The following is a 21727-nucleotide window of genomic DNA, read 5'->3' as shown; positions in this document are numbered from 1 at the left end:
ACTCATCACTTTTCTTAGACAACATCCACTTTTTTATTCCCAAAGTTCCTCTTTCAAATACATCATTGAAATGCAGTGCCTACAAAGAAATGATATTTTAGTGTAGAACAGTGAAGACCAACTGTTGTGCTGTTCAACTCTCCTGCCTGTACCTGTGTGCTACCTTTTGGCACACGTAGTAAGTGTCTGGGAACAAGGACAGTCAGTGTTCTGGGTTTGAATGGCCTTTTGCAGAATTGAACTTTAACCATGAAATGGATGTTGTAGAATTCACTAAAAAATCAATAATAAGGGTGTAAAGTTCACTCTGTCATCCAATAGCTCTGCCATTCCTTCAATAGCTCTATGTTGCCCCTTTTTGTCTCTGTACTTAAGAATTTCTGGAGTCCCTGAAGGTCTTGCTTCCCCAGTGCTTCAGTGAGTGCATGATGTGCTAAAGCTCCTTTCTACAGGAACTTTGTTGCATCTTTTATTTGCTGCAATATGAAGTTATCTGCCTGAAAATCAGTCCTTTCTTTGCAGCCCTCTAAAATTTGTCAAAATCCCATTCTAGGTGTTCCCAAGCTCCACTCCAGCCACAGCTCCACTCCTTGTTTCCTATTTCCATTAGGATAGTTTCGCTATCTCCACTATCTCTATTTCCATTCCTCCATGGATTGTTCTGCAGGATTATCCTTTAGGGCACCCAATGACTTTCTTGCTGGACGTCTTCATGGATGGAACACATCTTCTTGAGGAACTCCACTGGCATCCCTTGTCAAGAGGGTTCATTTTACCTCACTGCTGGGACAAACCCTTAAATATCAGGTTGGCCATGATTTTCTCGGGCCATATGGCAGCTGTTTGGCTTTTTCTGTGGGACACAAGCAAAAAAGATGCCCTTGTTCTACCAAAGCATCACCAGAGAGCCTGATTGTCCTCATACCCACAGCACCACCACCCTGCCCTGCATGGGAACCCCCACTGCTCCAGGAAGACAAACCCTTGTCTCATAAGTTGACCTAGAAATACTGGAAAGATATTATTGTTCCTTGCTGAAAAAAAGGCCATGGGGCAGTTTCTGGTGAAGGCATGTGCAAGGAAAGGGCTTTTCCAGAGCCCCACAGTCACAGAGCTGCCCCTAAATCCTCAGGTTCTCTGGGTTCCTCCTGCCTGAGAGGGACCATTTCAGTGTGAGATGCTGCAGGAAGTGATGCAGGGCAGCAGCTGTGTGTGCCTGTGCTTCTCCAAGGGCTGCTTCATGGAGAAGTGTTAAAACAGAAAATCAAAGAAACAGAAGTGTTTGCCCGGGTGACCCCTGCCAGGCAATAGTATGAGTCATTTTTCTTCTTTTTAACAGCAAACTCTCTGATTGTCCAGAACCTGTTACTTTTTAAGTCTAACTAACAGTAGAGTAATTGTCCTGTTTACTAAATCTATATTTCAAAATAGCAAAGCAGATTTGTTGAAAGCTATTTATTTCAGTAGTCAAAGGGTTTCATTGAAGGTAAGAAAAGGGAAGTTGTCTTGAAGCTTATAATTGTAATTCCTTTCAGTATTTCCTTTTAAATCTCATGTTTACCTTCTGCGAAAGCTAACCTTCCCTGTTTGCTGTAATTTTCACGGAGAAACTGTTTTCATACTTTAAAAGTTGTTCTTTTCTCCCATAAGGAAGAATTTTGCTCTAACCCTGGGTGCAAGTCGCTCACTGGTGAGATGGTTCACTTCTGCTCTTGCAGGAAGTGGTTTTATTTTACTTTTTACTTTTTTTTCCTGCTTTCTTTCTGTCTTTATGAGCTGTGGGAGATTAACCCAAATGCTGTCTGTAGACATGTGACCTACATGTTTTCCGTTCTTTTGAAATAGTTAAAACTGTTTCTGGTTGATGGCGGTTTGAGATGAGACGACAACGTCCCTGAGGCTGCAGGTAAGGGGCCTTAAATCCTTCTTAATGCAATTTAGGAAACCTGTTTCTGAAGATTTTTAAAATTATCATAACTTAGGTATATTTTGTATGCATTCAGCTTGGATTATTTTAATTGAACAATTATTTCTATTAGCTTTTGTGAATTTGAAAGTAATGAGCAAAAGTGTAGAGGATAAAGATGTAAAATGATGTTTTAAATTAGTGCTCAGAATCTAGCAAACCTGTTGCATCCTGAGCAAGAAGCAACTTTATCTGACCTTCTCTAGTACTCCAAACCACCAACCACTTTCAAATTCTTGCTGGGACAAACTAGTTGTCCCCAAAGGGTAGAAAGGCTGGTGGCACTGGCCAGGATATGATATTAGATCACTTTTCCCAGCATTTGCTTTTCTGAGTGCAGTTTAGCACTGTTTGACTAACTGGCTTTCCTGCTGGTGACCACGAGGAAGGTGATTAGTAGCCACAGATATTATAAAAGTCACTGAGTGGTAAGGGTAGGTATCTAGTTGGCATTTGGTATTGTTAGAGACTGAAGACATTGATAGAAGGATATCTTATCCTGCTCAGTATCAAACACTCTGTACCACTCTATTACTCATCAGTGGCACTGATAGCGATGGGACATGGGGTGGCATAAAGGACATTGTACATAAAATACCCTTGGTTTATCTGTGAGCAGCCAATTGTGTTCCTTGTGGTGCTGTTCAGTGGAGATGCCACGGCTGCATGTTTCCTGCATGAGGCAGGTTTAAATCCAGTCTAATTCCTCCTCTGCCTTGGAGCTGGCCAGAAAAGGGTTGTACATCCTACCTCCTCACTTAAAGTTTTCTATCAGAAAAGATCTCTTTGCATTGCTGTGAGTGGGCAAACAGCTTTCTGACCTGCACAGCTTTGCAAGAAAATAGTAGTTTAGAAAGATGTTCAAATAATGCAACAAAACACTTTGATTATAGGCCACATAAAGGAGGGTCAGAATTAGCAAGATTTGTTTTGTGGTGAAGATTTGTTTTCCCAGTAACGTATAGTTTGCTGCAAACTTTGTGACATGTCCCCTGTTTGTAACTCATAATGTTATCACAGCAAGAAACTTGTTTTTCTTTTGGAAGTATGGGTCAGAGTTGAAAGATATCACACGTGGCTCGAAGCTCATTTTGGAATAGTGCATGCTAATTGGAGACAGATTTTAGTGTAATGTTGTAAGATTGCATTTCATTTTTTCAGTACTTTTTGGAGGAAAAAAGCTGTCCTGCCTACATACACAAATCAGCATAGACAGGGAAATTGTATAAAGAGAACATGTTCTCTTCCTGGGCTGTGTTTGTCGTGGTTTTTATGTTTCTGCTGCAATGTCTTAGAGTCATTTGAAATGCATTTTCCACAGAGCTGTGAGATTTGGTGAAGTAGTTTGAATTCTTAGAGATATATTTCTTTATTTTCTCCCTTTTTCTGAAACATACTTCTTTGTGTCCAAGGGAAATTCATTTAAAAGCAGCATCTCTTGTTCACATTGCCTCTCAATCCAATTACATCTGTAATGTACATTTGTTCATTTTCATTTCCAAATAGAGTGAACAGCTGAAGCACTCTGTATTTTAAAGCTCCTGCTTTACGTTATTATTGAATTGCAAAAAACCTTTTGCTTTTTTTGAGAGCATTTGTTGTAGAAACTTCCTTCTGCTTTGACACAAAGATATCGTGGCTTGGAAGAGATGCTCCATCTTCTTCCAACCAAGCTCGAGTGCGTGATCCCCTCAGTAGTCCCTGTCACCAGGGCAGCAGAGGAGAGGGCTGTGTCGTGGTCTTGGGCATGTTCCTCCCTACCTGGAATGAAGAAGCTAAAATGGTGACAGAGGCACGTTTGGATTCCTCTCCTGGTGTTTGGGTGGCACAACACCACAACCTTTGATGTGGTGCTGGATCAATCCCAGCAGCTTTGGGAAATCCAGGCTTGGATTTCTGTGTCTGTTTCTGGTCCAGAAATTTTTACTTTACAGTGATGAGCTTCAGGCCAGGCTCTCAAAAGTAGTGCCCATCGTGATCTCTAGTGCTGCAGTGATCTCTAGGCTTTGCCTGTGCTGTCCAAAGACTTCAGCTTGGATCTCTGCTAAGCAACTCCATGGACTTTGAGCCGTGGGAGCAGCTGTATTATGGCCTATTTTACTGAGTCACATCAAGGTTAGTGGGGTACAGGGCAGAATCTTCTGAATTTTTTGATACTCACGATGTGTAATTCTGATACTCTCTAATCCTATTTTTCTTGCCTTTTTTTTTTGTTAGATGCCTCTGTGCTGTGTCAGCTCAATCAGTGTGAGTTGTTAACCATTTAATGAGCTGTTAAAGCCTGCATGTGGCTAAATATTTCCTCTTGATGTTGAAGACTTCTGTTACTACTTAGGTGTGTTCTTGTAACTTGAAGTATGGCAGTTGTACAGAACATACCCTAATCCTGTGTTGTTACCCTAATTCCTGTTTTGGTGCTGTTTGCACTGATCTCTTTTAAAGACAAAATAAAGTGTCACCTGAGCTCTAGCTGAAGTCTTTACATTCCACTTGTCTCCTAAAACTCCCACATGGATACATCAAACCTATTTCTCAGTGCTATGAAGACAGAAACTGATGCTGATGGATACTGTATATATGAAGAGGCTTTGATGGTTTTCCTGATTAATTGTTGATAACATTAGTCCTGAAGAAAGCAGATGGGATAAAATTTTGGTCCAGATTTTCCATGATAATTCAAGTGCCATTCAGAGCATTGCTGCAGATTTCTTTACCTTGCTACACTAACTGCAAAAAACTGTCCATTTGCCATCCTCTGGTGGCTTTTGTCATGACCAACTGATGTAATGACCTCTGAGGCTCAGAGTAGGCTGAATGCCCTGCTCCCTTCAGCCTGCTCACAACAGCACAGCTCCCTGTTGGGTGTACACTTGGGAACCTGGGACCTCGGTCTAGATGAGGAGGCATTGCTGTTACCTGCTTCTGAAACCTTCTCTTAAGGTTGGCCTGCTTCAACCAGCAGCCTCAATGAATCTAATTTCACTAAAGCTCTCTTATCAACATCTAGAGGACAGAGGTGATTCTTTGCTGTACTGGATGCTAAGATTGTGCCTTCACGTACTCAACATGCCTCTGTCAGTCTTCCTGCTTTGAGAAATACTATAAAAAGGTTGTTTTGGATAGTCACTACAAAACAAACACTGCTAGCTCCTCATTTACACTGGGACTTCCTCAAATCTGAGCTGTTTTTATTTTAAGAGTAAGACCTCTTGTCACAGGGTCTGTAGACTCACATCATCTTTATCACAACTTGAAGCTCCTCGGGTTGAGAACTTCCAGGCTGGCTGAAACGGAAGTAAAAGGAATGCAACTGGATTTTTATTAAGAGAGCTGTCTGAATGAGAAAATCAGGGATTAATTTTCTGGGCACAGATATTTAGATGTTGCAAACTGGCCATGGGACAAACATAGTCCTTGCTAGATCTCAGCCTGGGGATGCAACCAGGCCATGCTGGAGCAGATTTTCAGAGCATTACTGGCTCATGTTAAAGTCATCTGGGGGTGTTGAGGCCTGAAATGTGTAAAAGTGAGTCCTGTTTGTGGAAACTAAGAACCAAAATTCACAGGTACTTGAAAATTTTGACCTTTTTCTCTTAATTTGTCTGTATTTTCATTCAGCTCCCTTAGCATGAGAAAGAGATGTATTAGGAATTAAGCAGGAAAGATATCAGAGGGTTAAACAGATATTGGTATTCTCCCAAACTATCTTCTAAACTACCGTGTGTATGTGCAAGTTGCATTAACTCAGACAGTGCATGGATACTTACTGAAGCATTTCTTCAATAAATTAACTAAGCAAGTTTGATACTGTTATGGTTGGTGGTTTAAGGTTGTTTAAGACCCAATATAACTCTTCCTGCCATTTGAGATTGACAGGTATTAAATCATTCACTTGTAGTTAAGCTGGCTATTGTGGGTTTGTACTGTGATTTCCATGAATATTTCTTCCAAAGCCTGTGACATTTATACTAAAAGGACACAGTCCTCAAACAGATGAACTTAAAGGGACTTCTAATTCCTTCTCCAAGACATCCCTCAGTTTTCAGTACAAGTGCAACCTGATAAGAGGGGAGGGGGAGATGAGGAGGAAGGAAAAGCAGAAGTGAATGTGGCTTCGAGCTGAAGAGATGTGCTTCAAGTACGTGCTTGCTCTTTGTTTTGGATTTCTTTTCCTGCCCCACCCTGAGCAAAGCCACCACTGCGTTTGGTGCTGAATCAAATACCAGTTACTGAAGCTGCTTCTGGGCAGGGCACAGGGTTGAGCACCTGTACTTGTTTGTTTGCTGCTCAGGATGTTACTAAACTCCCTTCCTTTGTGGGGGAGGAAGGAAATGACAGAGACATTTTGTGAAGATGGTTCTGGAGTTCTGTCCCCAGCAGAGTCACCTCCATGACTGGTGGGTCTGTCACCAGCCTGCTGGACATCAGGATGCTCTCAGCTTTCTGGTGCCTCTGCTGCAGTTGGGGCTCAGGAGGCACCTGCTGCTGGGACAACCAGGTGCCTGCTTGGGACAGTGGGGTTGGAAGAACTGAGCAGTCCATGGTGGGAGAATGGTTGGGGGTCCATGGTGGGAGACCCCAGCCCACATGGTCATGTTGGCCAGAACCAAACACACACTTACACTGCAGGAGAACCTGGACACCCACAGCAAACACCAACAGAAGCCTCCCTGGGCTCTCTCAAACAACAGGCATTTCTAGCAAACAGTTTTACTATGAATGAATTGATGTTTTCCATTGGGAAGGTTTTACCTCAGACTTTCCAACTGGCCAAGATGCTCTGGCATGTTCTGCCATTTGTGTGTTGGGCTGACTAGTGCCGAGGTTTGATCTAGAGAGATTAATGTTTCTATTATCAGCAGTACTTTCCATGCTTGGTTAACTTATTAGCCCAAAAAAAAGCAAAGTATAGTAACTACTAGTGATGAGTAATCAAATTCTCGTGATGATTTTTAGATTAAGGGTTAATCCCTTTAACATTAATCCACCCACTCTTCTTGGAATAGCAAAGAAAGCAGAAACAGCCCTAGTGAAAACATGTCAACTCCTCCTCCTTCATTAAAGATCCTGGAAAAGGCAAGGAGTGCTCCAAATTTTCATGGAGGCTTAGAGGAACTGGTGTCCTCAACCCATTCTTGAATTTCCTTTGGAAGTTCCAGCACTGGCTCTGGGTTGAGTAGGGTGCAGTTATACAGACACGAGACATTCAGAATTGCTACACAGAGTTTGGATTTGAAAACTTCTTTTCTAGATTTAATTTTCTTCTAAAGTTTGGGTCTTTTGCAAAACCTTTCCAAGAGTGTGAGTAACAGAAGAGAGGGAATCTATTAAGATGTGGTACAAAAATTGTATAAAATAAAAGAAGTTAAATGTAGCTATTTCTTACCAGACTTGTTCAGATGTTTAGGGAATGATATTGAAGCACTGTAAGGACATTTTTCCTCAGGTACATATGTATGCAAAGGTTTATTTGAGCTGAGTGCAGCTATTTCATCCAACAAGGGGTGTGAGGAGTCCATCAGCTCTGCATGTTACCGCACTACCTCAGAAACCCACAGTCGATGGAAAATGTAATACTCATTGAGTATTTTTGTTTTTAACAAGGCTGGGGGCAGATGAATGGCTGTGACTCTTCTCACTATGACTCTTGGTGTTCACATGTGTATCCTGCTGCTGTTGCTGTTGACTTTTACTGCTCCTACCAAGTGTAGCACGTCTGTGGTGGGACTGGGGGTACAGGTGGTTTTGGCCTCCTGGCCCGCAGAAAGTGTGTGTACAAGGTTTCCTGGAGTCACCTTGAACCACCTGAGTGAAATGAAGTTCTCTGGTCTCATCACTAAAGAATTACATTTGTAGCAAAAAAAATATATATATATATATATATAAGTAACAGAGCCTATGCTGAAACTTCTTTCATAATCAAAGAAATCATGGTGGGGTTTGGAACTAGTTGATCATTAAGGTCCCTTCCAACCCAAAGCTTTCAATGATTCTGTCACAGTTTTGACACCACAACACCCTTGGTATTTCTCTGCTGTGAAGCGCAGACATCTTAGCTGCACAATGTGATATCAGATACTATCACATAAAACAAGTGCTTTTGTCTGCTCTCTGCTTTGCCACGTGGTGCTGGGGAGCAGCGTGGTGGGGTAGGCACTCCTGCTGCCTTGTGCTCTTTTCTGGGCCATGGCAGCGGTGCCTGGTGAACAAAGCAAACTGGTGGCCCCACAAAATGCAGAAGAGGGGCTTGCTCAAAGCAAACCACAAAGAATTTCCCCTTCTAGTTCCTGCTACAGCTTAAAAGTTTTCTCCTAAAACTGTAGGTGAAGTCTCTGCTGCATTTCACAGCAGCGTCTCTTAGAAGTGCAGCACCAGGAGCTCTGCAAAGGAGAGTGGAGATGGAGTGTGGGAACAGATTAAAAGTGTCTGGAGGCTTTTTTTTTCCTCCCTCAGATGGGAAGTGGAAGCAGTGAGAAGAAGTTAAGGGAGCAGCTGCAGGATCACAGCACAAAAACTGCTGCAGAAACACATGACGGAAGATTGAGAGAGGGTAGGAGGGACTGTTTCATGTGCACAGCACGGGGAGTGGAACATCATCCCAGGGAGTGGGAGGGAGGAGGTTTCACTGTCTGGATAAAGGACAAGCCTCTTGTTGAAGACACTATTGAGGCAGGCAGTGTGAGGAAAAAAAAAAGAATTTTATTGTAAGTTTTAAATAAATAAATAGTTTTATAGTGATAGTTTTATTATAAATTTACTTTATTCTTTAATTAAATTTTAAAATCTGAGAAGATTTAAAACCTTTGCTATTCAATAAACTCAGTATTTCAGTTTGACAGCCATGTCTTCTGTAGGATGATGGGTATACGGAACTGCAAAATGGAATAAGACATAGCAGATATGCATTTAAACCTGTAAGTTTAGGAACTCTGAGATACTCTAAGAGGTTAAAGCTACTGTTGCTACTTCACCAAAGGCTTTACAGAACTCAAGGAGGCATTTTTGCTAGCAAAGGGGATGGTGCTGCTGCAGAAACTAAGAACCAGAGGGCAAACTGAGCCTTGACTTACTACTGCTCCAAGTGTTCAGTAGTGCCCAAGTGATTGAGAGGTAGAGTGGGATAAAACTTGTGTGTAGTTTTATGCAGTGATGAAAGTGAGGTGCTTTCACTCCCCTGAATCAACCAGGGGAGGATGTGCCTGTACACAAATGTGGTGCAGAGCACAAATGGGCTGCAACATCCTACCCGAGCTGGCCTTGTGATAACTTTTTTTTACGGTCCCTGTCAAATTAAAACCAAAATTTCTGATGGTAAAGCTCTGAAATTTAGAACTTATATGAAGTTTGTTCCTTTGGCTATTTGCAGCAGGCCTTCAGATGTTTAAAAAATATTTTCTAGTACATCAGTTTGCCTTGTGGTACCAACTCTTCTACTTCTCCAGAGAGTTTGGGCTGTTCCAAAATTACCATCACCACATGTCTAGTTCAGGTAAGCATGGAAAGCTTGGATGAATATCTGAATCTCTGTGGGGAGAAGTTCTGCAAAAATTGAGCTGGAAGTATTTCAAGCAGCCTTACTTTGAAATTTCTGTCACTTCTTCTTCTGCTTGTATCTGTAAATACTGCAAGAATAACCTTTCCCATAGTATCTCATCACTTCAGATCTGGCAACATTAAAAGTAACAACACTTTTCTGAACATTTAGGCTATAGGAACAGATTTCTTTCAAGCACCGGGGAAAATTTGTGATTCTTATGTGATCTTCCTAGGGAAAACATTGGATTTTTTTTTTTTTAAATCAGAATTAGACAGCTTTAAACTAAAAAGTCACCATGCAACAAACATCATATGCAGGTGTAAAATGAGTTTAGACTGGTCAGTCTTACTTGAGGTGGTTGGAAGGCCATGACTCTACTCTTTACTTATCTGTAGTATATAAACCTACAGAAGAAAAGAAGGAGGTAGAAAGAAATTATCTTTTCCTCATGTGTAGGTCAGGCCAGGAATAACCAAGCATTCTCCTCTAGCACTTGTTAGGTCTTATTTAGTGTTAAATTAATTAAATTCTTAGAATCATAAGAAGTTATGAGGTTTGCTGCTGTAAGCTAGTTGTTGCCATCGGTCTAATGCCTAAATCATTGTAGTCCTGTTATTTCTGCTATTCAGTGTAGTGAGATGCATTAGAAGTGCTGAGTTTTGGATGATATTACAGTTTGTTTAGTTAATACTGTGTGTATTAATAATATAATATGCACAATAATAACCAATACTCTTCATCTGAAGGATTGCAGTCTAGCTTGCACAGCGTGGAAAACAGAGGCAGGTGTCATGGATCAGATGCACTCCAGAAACTAAAGAAATGCACTGCCAGCAGGAAGACCTAGAAGTAGCAATTTTTTTTTTCCAGGCATGTTCTTTTACATATTCAACTGAATTTATACTGTGGACAAATGTTCCCAGAACATACGCAGGCCAAATTGTACACAAAGGATTCTTTTAGCTTCAAGTTCCACTCAAAAGTGAGATATTAAATTGACATGGGAGCGGTGAAAACAGACCCCATCATGTTATCCCATATGATATGTTGGGACAGAGGAACTTTTGAAACAACTGTTACCTTTCCTGAGACCTTCACATGTAACATAATTAAGAAACTAAGGGATGCAAGAAGAGACATGACCATATGCAGTCACTTGCTGACTTGAAGATGCTCTTTTACCTTGTTATATGTGTTTTTGTTGTTTTCAGTAATATCCCAGAGAGGCTTCCTAGCAAGTTTTCTTTATGCAGGGCACCTGTAGACAGCAGGTCATGGAGAATTACAGGATTAGAGTTGTTGGATCTGTAGTCATTAAGTGGGAATGTGAAGAGTTTGTCACTGTGTCCACAAAACTTTGGAATAGTAACTGTCTTCCATTCTTTTTTCTTTCTAATTCTTAAGTCATTTCCGTCCATACAGGAAAGCATTTCCAGACACAACACGTCTCTGCCTTACAGGGTACAAGTCGCTTTTCCCAGACTCTGTTTTTCTTTGTCATCTATCCTGCTATTTTCAAAGGGCTGTCCATAGCAGGGAACAGACTATGGGGGCTTTCACATATCATCTTCTGCAAAATTTCAGAACACAAAGGAGGACTTTAGGTCCCTGTTTAAATCCTCACTGATACCCATTGCCAGTCCAGAACAGGTATGTAAATTTTCTTTCTTATTGTTTCTCTTTATCTAGTCCTTGAGGCAAATCAAGCAACAATTTGTAAAGTTTAATAGTATTTCTACTGAATATATCTGGATATTTTTCTGCCATTTGCTAGAAAGTGAGACTCAATATCAGACTTCTATTATTTTAATTTATAGTTTTAACTTTTTGACTTTTTGATGTGCTACTACTTGTTGAGGAGTTAGAAAAAAACCTGCAGTCAATCTTCATAGCAGAAAGGCACTCATATTTTTATTGCATTTGTCAATGGACAGGAAATCACCAAACTATAACAGTCTGTAAGGTATTGTGGAGTGTAGACTGTGCTCGTGTGGGTCTGTGACATGCAGTAAGTAGAGAATCACATATTCCTAATATGTGTGGTAACTACCAGGAATAAGAAATGAAGCACTGCATTTTAACACTTTAATTCTTAGGAACAGAGTCATCAAAACAAACTTTCGGTATGTTCCTAGATCCAAAATTAAACAACATCATTACTGCTGTACAATGGTGCAAGTCTGTGCCCCTCCCTCTTGGAATAAAGTGCATTTCCATGCCTGGCTCCATAATGCAATCAGTGCTCTGGTTTTCCTCCTCAGCTGTGCTTGATGTTACTATTGCTTTGCTGTAATTCCATCAGCTTCAGCTGGTTCCCTGGGAACCTGAGATCAGGATCAACCTTTAAGACCTGTCTGGAACTGCCTGTCCTGCATTGCACAAACTAGGAAGATATTCTTTAATATCATAACACACTTTGTTCCTGCTGGATATTAAGCTAGTACAGGAGATTTCAGTTGTGAAAATTGTGTTGTTGTAAAATATAACCCTCTCTTAATATAAGAGAATAAACCAAAAAAGGCTGAAATGGTCATTATATCAAGGATTGGGTTAAATTCTCAAAGATAAAAGGTTTTTCAGCCTGAAGAGTTGTTTAATGCTTTACTGTTGTATTGAGCTACTACCTAGGTGGTCTGCTGAGTGATAGGACAAGAGGAAACAGCCTCAAGTTGTGCCAGGAGAGGTTTGCATTGGATATTAGGGAAAATTCTTTCACTGAAAGGGTGGTCAGGCATTTTGGAACAGGCTGTCCAGGGAAGTGGTGGAATCACCATTCCTGGAAGTGTTCAAAAACATGTAGATGTGATGCCTGGGGACATGGTTTAGTGATGGACCTGGCAGTGCTGGGTTTCAGCAGATGATGTTAGAGGTATTTTCCAAGCTCAATTATTCTACGATTCTATGATTTGGGTCAAGCTGTGTCAAGAAATTTGCCTTTAGGTGCATCCTACATAGAGACTGAATTATATGCCTCAGAGCATAAAAAATTTTGAATAATGGTTTGAGCAGCTTATGCCACACATGGTAACAGAGAAATTCTGGACAGTGAAATATGGCTACAAACAAATCAGAAAAGATGATTTACTCTTCTCTTTGACCACAGGAGAGAGATTGGTAACTATATATGTAAATTAGAGCTGCCTGAAGAACTTGTGGGCCATTTCTGCTTTGATTTGCAGAAAGTCCACAAGTAGTGGGCTAGAAAAGAGTGACTATAAAGCCAGCTTTTAGGTTCGAGGTAAGATGACTTCTGTGATCCTTGGTCTGAAAGACACCACCAGAAGTCTGATATGGCTGCAACAGGTAAAAAAATTAAAAGAGACTGTCATAATTAATGCTGATGAGCATGGCTTTTGTAGGACTTAGGGTGCATCAACTCAGTGATGAGTTTGCAATTTTGGATCATAAGGGAAACTGAGGGCATTTAACATTTTACAGCAGACTGAACTCAGCACTAAATTCCGGTTTATTGTCTATCTGATAAACAGACAAAACTGGAGTAAAGACCCAGGCAGTGGTGATGTTGTGTCATTCCTGATCACGTACTTTATTTAAAGATAGGACTAATGGTTGAAGTTAGTACTGCTTCCTAAGTACATGACAATTTTTTTGCAAAAGAAAAGCCATAGGAATGTGACCAAGTCTGCTTTATATTTTCATTACAATGGATTTTTCTGTTTTTCCAGTACTCAGATAAACTGGCTTCAGGACACTTCTGGGCACCAGCCCAGGACACCGTATCCCTCAGCAGCCTCTGCTGCTCGTGTCCATGCCCTGGGCACAGTGGAGTGACGTGTTTGCTGTGAGAGCAGCTCGGTGGGGATGGCCAAAAAAAATAAAGACACAGCAGAGTGCAGATCAGAACAATTGAAAAAAGCTATGAGGCAGTTTACTTGCCATCCCCTCTCTTTACCTGTAGTTTTTTCATCTGTCCCCCTTTATTTCCATCAGTGTGTGTTTAAGCACTTGCTGCCCCAAGCTGTGCTTCAGCAGAGATAACAGAGAGTGCAGCAGAGGCCAAGAGCAAAACCCAACAGCAGGAACATCTACGTAGGTGTGCTGGTTTGAAATGCTTCTTTCACAGACACAGTAACATGTTGTCCTCAACAGGAATGCTCTGACTCACCACGTGTGTGGCATTCGCTTGGGTTTTTTTCAGTTGTTAACTGTAACTTCCGCTTCCATTTTTATGGTTTTGCAGGCTCACAGTTCGAGTGCCGTGGTGAAACCTGGTGCTGATTTTTATTCTTCTGTGATATTGTTGCATTAGGGTTTATGGATTCTCTTCAGGTACAGCATGCTCTCCAGCAAAGGAATTAAATTAGTCAGTGCAACAGGATGCTCTTGAGTTTTGCAGTGTTTTCACACTACTATGTTGAGCACTTTCATGTTCATTATGCTTCTGACTTGATAGTGGTGCATAAGTCGCAAGGAGAAAAGGTGGAAGAAATGAAAGCTTATTTTGATAAATACTGAAAAATATATGCAGTGATTTTAGTCTCATTATCCTGGATAACAAACGCAAGAAATTATATTAATTACAGATTTTTTTTTTCTTTTTTTTTGGAGAAAAGTACTTTTTACAACTACTTCATCATAGAATCCTAGAATAGTATGGATTGGAAAAGACCTTAAAGACCATCTAGTTCCAACTTGCTGCCGTGGTCAGGGACACCTTCCACTATCCCAGGTTGCTCCAACCTGACCTTGAACACTTCCAGGGATCGGGCAGCCTCAGCTTCTCTGGTACAAGATGCTGACTTTACCAGTACTGCACCAAAAGTCATGAAAGAAAGTTTTTGGCTAATACTGGTCAGTCCACTTATTATAGGATCAATTTTCTGGATAGTGAAACAGGTATAAAGTGAATTAAAATGCTGATAAATGCAATATGAAACCCATTCTAGGTCCATGAGCTGCTGTAGGAGGGCACTACTTACTGTGAGAAAGTATAGTTAAGTTACCAAAGACATAAGAATGGCAGTAAGATGAGCTGTCTTCATTGTTTCAAAAAGCTAAAAAGTATATTTTTCCATTTTTTCATGGAAACTACAAATAGCAAAGGAAGGCTTTGTTTTGGTTTGGTTTTCATTGGGAAGTTAACAATTTTACTTTGTTTCCTTAGTCATCTCCTTTCTCTGCTTGAAAAGGCAGAAGAGACTTTTTCCTCATCAAACAAAAAAAAGAGAAATAACTGACATATTTTCACTGTTATCGAACATCACGATTTTGTGAAAGCACCACTTTTAAAAGAACATTACAGAAAATCTTCTTGAGAATAGCTTTGGCAAGATCCAGTACGTTGTGAGTAAGACTGAGACCTGATCTTCACAATTTGCTGTGCTACTCTCTCAGCCTGGGCCTGATTCTCAGAAGTGGGATGGCTTTGCTGTGTCTGTGGATTTGTATCCGCAATAACCTTTCCATTTTTCACCTCTGTAATACCTGTGTTTGAAAGTCAACTGTATATTTAGGAATTGGGGGTTTAGGGTCTTCAGGATCTGTCAAATGTCACCTTGAATATTTATTAAGCCAGCTCACCCCTGTAATTGGTGCTTGAGCTCTGGCTTAAACCCAGCCTGCTTCGCTATGAGGTTGTTATGCTACTTTCTGGAGCAGACTGGGATCCTCTCAGAGAATCCCAAACACACGAAAAAATTTTTGGGAAAAGTGACTGCAAGGGTTGACCCACTGAGGCTGCAAATTTTATTTAAAGAATGAATAGCTTCTTCCTTCAAAGAGGGCTTTTGTCCTCCTGAGGTACCTCTGAAAGCATCTGGCTCTGTAGGATTGAATTTCTTTTGCTTCCACAGCCAGAAAGATGATTTTATCCCTTCAGCTTGGTGGTGTTTCATGCCCCAGAAGAAAGCTGATCTACCCACTCCCCAGAAACTGAAGTTCTCCTGTCTCATACCCAATGTAACCTCTTTTCCCCACTCTATGAATCAGTTTTCCCTTCCTGCATCATCCATCCAACCTTATGTCAAGGATTTTTCTTGTCCCTCACTCTTTCTCGCCCTTTTCCAACCTGTCCCTTTTGTTAAACAGTGCCCCAAAACAGATACTTCCAAGAGGAATTTTCAATGTGTTCCCTTGCCCCTCTTCTCTTATGCCAGTGCCTCAAAGTAATGCTATCCCTTTGCTCCAGGAACCCCGTAAACAACAGAGAGGAGAGGGAGGGAAAGTCTGTCTTGGTTTAATACCTTTCTCCAAAAAATCAACCATAGGAGGTCTCAAAACTAAAATTTATATCCAGATGCTAACTATTTGCCAAAAGGCAAATCAGCTAATTATATAATGAACATGGAATGCCTCACAAGCAGTTGTGTGAGGCTTGGCAGCTCTGCCTTCCAAAGGAAGTGAAATGAATTCCCCTGCAAAACCTGCCCAAACTTGGCCCTGATGCTGCTATTAACAGTTTGGAAGCACCAACACATAAAAGCAGAAGATAGGACCCTTTTTATGTTTTCTGTCAATATTTTATCCGTTTCCTGATGGTCTTCCCCTCTGTCATTTTTAAAAAATGAAAATAATTAAAAAAAAAAAAAAAAAAAGCAGGGCAGAGTGTGAGGATTACCAAATTCTTCTTGCAAATGCAAATGTGATGCTGTTGCATTTGTGGAGCTTATATTCAGGGTGCCATCTACTGGCATGTAGGGCTGGTAACGCTGTCTGGAGTCTGAATGGAGTTTGGACAGCAAAGGATTCCTACCTGAAAATCCTAAGGGAGCAACTTTTGTGACTTGTATCTTTCTTTCGTATTCTGCAAGATCTTCTTCATACCCTGCAGGATCTTATAATGTTTTACACTAAGACGAATCTGGTGGAAATGTTCAGATTTGGGGGTTTTTTTGTTTTCTTTTATGGTGGTTCCTATAATTTTGGTACTCAGAAAAGTCACCTTATATACGCTGGTGTGTGCAAATTAGTTCCAGTTTTCAGGAAAATTAATTAAGGTTCAATGAGATTACAATTAAAAGTTTCAGGAGTCTTTGCAGACCTGTCATTTACCGGCTGTGTTCCTACTTGAGATCCAGGGGATGACTTTGTCACACTATTAAACTTTTTTATAGCACATCATGTACTGGCAACACCAGGCAGAGAGTACCTAATTAAAACTCATGATGCTCCCAAGAAGGGATACGTCAGAGTTTTATAGGTGGGAGATTTCAGAAGAAAATCTGAGTGATGTGCTCCAGCCAAACATTGGATCCGTGACAGAGCCAGTGTTGCTCTCGTCTCTCGAGTCTGATCAGCTCTCCAGCCTGGAGCCTACTGAAAATCTGTTGAGAAGCAATTTTGATTTGATACCAACATGAAATACAAAATGGTTTGACTCTCCAAGTTTAGAAGGAGGAAAAAAAAATCATTTCCCGCTTCGAGCAGCTGCAGTCCTTACTGCCAAAATGGCAAAGTGTCCCTGTGACATGGATTTGGGTGCTGACTGCTCCGAAGGGTGGTGAGGAGTGTCCTGGGGAGGGAGAACACACAGTGCTGGCCACCAAGGGACCATGCAAAGAGTTTTCTCCAGTGTCATACACCAGCTCTGCAGCAATAATGCATGCTCCTGAGTAACAGGAAACAGTTTTAATCTAATTTTTCTCAAGAGGGGTTCAACTTCTGTGATTCTTGAGTAACTGATTCAATGCAGGAAACAGCCAATGGGTGTAAGCTTTACTTTTTCTCTTACTAAATTCAATGTTTCTGTCATGTTGAGTGAGTAATGGCTAATATTAAAACACTTTCTTCTTCTCATTTCTCTCTTCAAGAGTGCTGTGATTCCTCATGTTTCCATATATCTGGCTGAATGAGTTTAAAATCCCCTGAAGGTCCCTGCTCTTGTCAGGGGGGTAGGAACTATATGATCTTTAAGGTCCCTTCTAATCCAAACTAGTCTGTGATTCTATGAAAAGCCTTCTGAACATGGTCCTGGGAAACCACCTCTGGTCCTGCTTGACCAGAGGGGTTGGAACCAATGACCTACTGAGGTGTCTTCCAACCTCAGTCATTCTGACCACATGACCTCTCATTATCACCCTCTACATTTGAGGCAGTTTCCTGTAAGGAATGGTTTTTTCAGTGCCAGGAGAGGTTGAACCTATGAGAATTGTGTCCTTCTATCAGCACAGTGTCCGTGGTCCTGCCCAGACACATGCAGCACAGCTCCTCATCTCTCTGCCAGCTTCACACCAGGACTGTATCCTCTTCTGCTCCCACGCCTTCACAGCAATGGGCTTTCTCAAAATCAGGGAATTTAATCTTTTAGAGTCTTCAGAGGTTGGGAGGATGCTGCTAAAATAGTTGTGGTCTTCAACCCATTCGGAAAATGCTGATTTTTCAACAGTTTATATTATAACTGCACTTAATGGATTTCCATTTCCCTGGCTCCATAGTTGGGAAACCAGCTATTTCAGCTCATGTAGTATCCCTTCCTTACACATTTTCTCATGAGGTTACATAAAACCATAAAGAGCCAGTTTTCTTGTGACTCTTAGAATATTACTTTACTCATGATTTACGTATGGTAGTAGTCCCAGCATGAACAAGGGGGGAGAAAACCAGAAAAAGTGTTGTAGATCGATGTCTTGATATTTTGTACAGGAAATATAAAGCAACTTTTGCTTATGAAAAATATTTGGGGACATTGAATCACTAGAATGGAGTTTGATGAGTTGTTCTAACACCAAAACAGGAGGTTGAAGAGCAGCACTGCTGGAGACTGTGATCATTCTAAGTTCCCCTCAGTCCCTCCAAGGGCTTGAGAGCTGATGTGTTCCTCCATTTCTCAATCTCAAATTTTAAAAATGGGTAGAGAAACAAAAATCCCATCTGTGCAGTCGGAGAACTGTAAAAATGAAGGGAAATTTTATTAGCTCTGGGTTTGAATCTGACTCTAGCAGGGTTGCAGTGTGGCCCTGTGATGCACTTGTAGCATGAACGTATGGAACTGTGGAGGTAAGATATGTTAATTGGCTTCACAGCGTGTCGTTTTCCTTTGCAAGATTTAAAATGTGTCGTGTGAGCGGGGCCAAAGACAAAATGTAGTGGCTGCCAGCTGGACGTGACAGAGGCTTGCAGGGAGATTACACCATGGAGGAGAATGGCTTTTGAGATAAGGATAATCTTTTACACAAACTAACTCTTCCAAGGCAGTTTGGATGTGTGAGTGATAAGGACAATAATAAAAACTACAGGCTGACACAGCTGATAGTTATCCTGGTGTTCAAAGATGATCAAGATCTTGCCAGCAAGACAACTCAGCTTCTTGTCCTGACTACAGTGACACAGAACTGGCGTTGATACACTTTTGTATGAAGAGTCCCCAGACTAATGCTCTTGTTTTGTGTTGTTCAGGTCAACCCAGTAACCATGGAAAGGTCTTCAGCTTCCGACACAGCCTCTGAAAAACCTAATCCTTCCCACCACAGTACGGGGGCTGTTCAAATGAGGATCAAAAATGCCAACAGTCACCACGATAGACTGAGCCAAAGCAAATCTATGATTCTGTCTGACAATGTGAAAGTCGCTGAGCCTGTAAGTAAAACACCCCTAATATTTTCTGAGTCTTCCAGCTTTTAAAAATCTACAGAATTGTCTCATGTGTGTTAAGATATTGGTTTCGTGATCATCCCTTGAAAGGAGGTATTTAAAGCCACTAATATGTTTTCAGGAGTATGGCTGGGTACTGGAATAACAATTTTACTTCAATGAAAGGCAGAATTTGGCTTTGGTGGCCATGATCATAACATCTACTCAGCATTTCTACTCTCAGTTGAAACAGTACATAGGTAAGACTGCTGTAGAGAGTGTCAGATATATGTCACAGTCTCTCAAAAGGCAGACTTTAAAAATAGACAAAAGAAAATGCAAATTTCAGCTCTGTAAATAACTAACAATTTTGTCTGTAACAAAAATAAGTCTTCTTTTAAGGCTGAATGAATTGTTCAAAAGTCAGACACTGAACTTATTGTTTCAATAGTTGACAGAGTTGAAGGAGTTGAGTCATTTTTTACCCATTACCTTTTTTTTTTGAAATTAAATAGTTAGTGATGAACTCTATTGCCAGTTGTGTCCCTGCCCCTGTACTCCTTCTGAGCTACTAAACAAACTGATTGGTATGAGTCTCCCCTGGTTAATTTTCTTTCATAATGGTGGCAACTTGCAGCTGAGGCCATATGATGTTACAAAATTATTTATGCAATGTTAGCCACTTTTTGGACTCCAGATCCATTTTATTCTCAGAGAATGCAAATGAGGGAGAAAACTCTGTTAGCTGGGGACAGAGTCCCAGGTCTCAGTCACTTCTCACAATCATGCCAACCATTAATTTTTTGTTTTGTTGATGTAATGGATTCCTATGAAAGATTCAGCTTTCTGACAAAGTTATTAAATGTAGGAACACTACAAGACCTTCCATATTTTCTTCCCTTTTTACTCAAAATTCAGACTTATTTAGAAATATATTATTCTACTCATTGATTTCTCTAGTATAACAACCCGTTTCACCTTATATTTCTAGAGAGAAAAAATCTGTTTAGATCTTAGCAGCCGATAACATACTCCATTTAAATTATATTCTTTGCCTCAGACACGCTGCACAGGTTTACTCCTTTTATCTGATGTAAAATGTTCCTCCACTACAAACCTGGAACACTACTTACAATAATTTACTGGGAATACCGTAATGTATTATGAGGAAGAACTGTACCTTTGAAAAAGTTTAAAAGTTAAGTATATTTAATGATGCCTAACATTTTATTGGCTGTGTTTAACAAAAGGCACTAGGCTGCAGTTGTTTTTGACAAGCATGAAAACATCACAGCATGAGACTGCAAAAGGAATTATGTAGAGAAATTACAAGTGATCCATCTCTCAATGAATTATCCACCTCAATAGCCTGCAGAACTCAGCTACCAATTAACACCTACTTTATTACATGTTGGGATGTACTTAATAACTTTCATGTGTTTATGCACTATTACCTTGACTGATGCCTCTTGTACAATTAGGCATAATTGGCATATCAATATGCAAAAGTTAAAAGGATTAACCCTCTTAAAACTAATGAGCATTTCTGTATCCAGCTGCTAAATGAGACAAAATTAGCATTTTTCACTTTTGGGCAGGATTTTATCATGCAGTTTCTCATTGTTGATATTACCTTGTTACATAACTTTAGTTTGGGGGATAGTATGCTGGACTGTTACAGAGCAAGGGCTCTAAAAAGTTAAATTAGACATAAATATTCACTGCTGCATTCCAATAACCATAGCAGGTACAATATATGTGCATTGGCTGGGAGCTGAAAAGTTGCTTTGTATTACATTTGTTTAGTAGCTAATTATATAAAAGCAGAATTTTACCGAGTATGTGTCATTTTACCAAGCAAACTTGGCTCTGGCATAATAGATTGAAAGCTTGCCATGCTACTAATTTCCTTTCTATTTTGATTCTTTTCATCTCTTTTTGCCATGCAGAATTTTCTGACTAGATATTGACAGACTGAAAGTGTTTGGGCGTATTTACTCAAATAAGCCTCTTAAAGTTGTTTGCTAACGCCCAAAGTAAAAGCAAAATTCCTACAGATCCAAACATTTTCAAATAAGGGCTTTAAATGCGGCAAGATTCAATTTAAAAGAGCAGCGAAATATCAGTTGTGTGTATCAGCCCTGTGCTGACATGTCTGTGCATGTGACTACTGAAGGATTTTGGGAAAAGCAATGGAGGGGAGTATTTTCTGTCCATCCAAGTGTCTTGAAAAAGACAGATCCAAGTGATACATACACACACATATATATGTATGTATACATAAATTTAGTAATATTGCTTTAAAATTCATGACACTCTTCTCCATTGCACTTCTATGCACAGTTTTCACCTTTCTATTTAAAGGTACACAGATCCCTGCTAAAAGATACATATTACCAGTATATCAATCAAAACTAATAATTTTGTGCTAAAAGATAAATTTATCCTCATCTATTTGGAAATTTTCTGTTTTCACCCTCTGCCTCTAAGTGATGGATATAGTTTATGAGGTATCCATTGATTGTCCATTGATTATGCTTATTTTCTATTTTTCATTTGTCCTATTATTGGAAAGATTTTTCTCTTGAAAACCTAGAAACAGCTGAATAAAGGACTCCATATTACTCTTTCACTGCCCATATTTGGTTAGTGCAGCATACTCTGTTGTACTAATAAATGGGTCAAATCCTTTTTAT

General features: G+C 40.3%; 1 protein-coding gene across 1 annotated transcript in view; it reads left to right on the top strand.

Moving 5' to 3' along the window:
- The first annotated feature begins 1817 nt into the window (after positions 1–1817).
- The window catches only part of ARHGAP15 (Rho GTPase activating protein 15), a 331210-nt gene continuing 311300 nt past the window's right edge, over positions 1818–21727 (top strand). Inside the window, exons 1-2 of the mRNA XM_027695955.1 lie at positions 1818–1906; positions 18858–19037. Coding sequence (XP_027551756.1) covers positions 18873–19037 — 165 coding nt within the window. The 5' untranslated portion in view covers positions 1818–1906; positions 18858–18872. The remainder of the gene's footprint in view (positions 1907–18857; positions 19038–21727) is intronic.

This window comes from Neopelma chrysocephalum, unplaced genomic scaffold (assembly GCF_003984885.1).
Source record: "Neopelma chrysocephalum unplaced genomic scaffold, ASM398488v2 Primary Assembly neopelma1_103b, whole genome shotgun sequence".
Taxonomy (NCBI): domain Eukaryota; kingdom Metazoa; phylum Chordata; class Aves; order Passeriformes; family Pipridae; genus Neopelma; species Neopelma chrysocephalum.
This window is presented reverse-complemented; position numbering and strand designations above follow the sequence as displayed.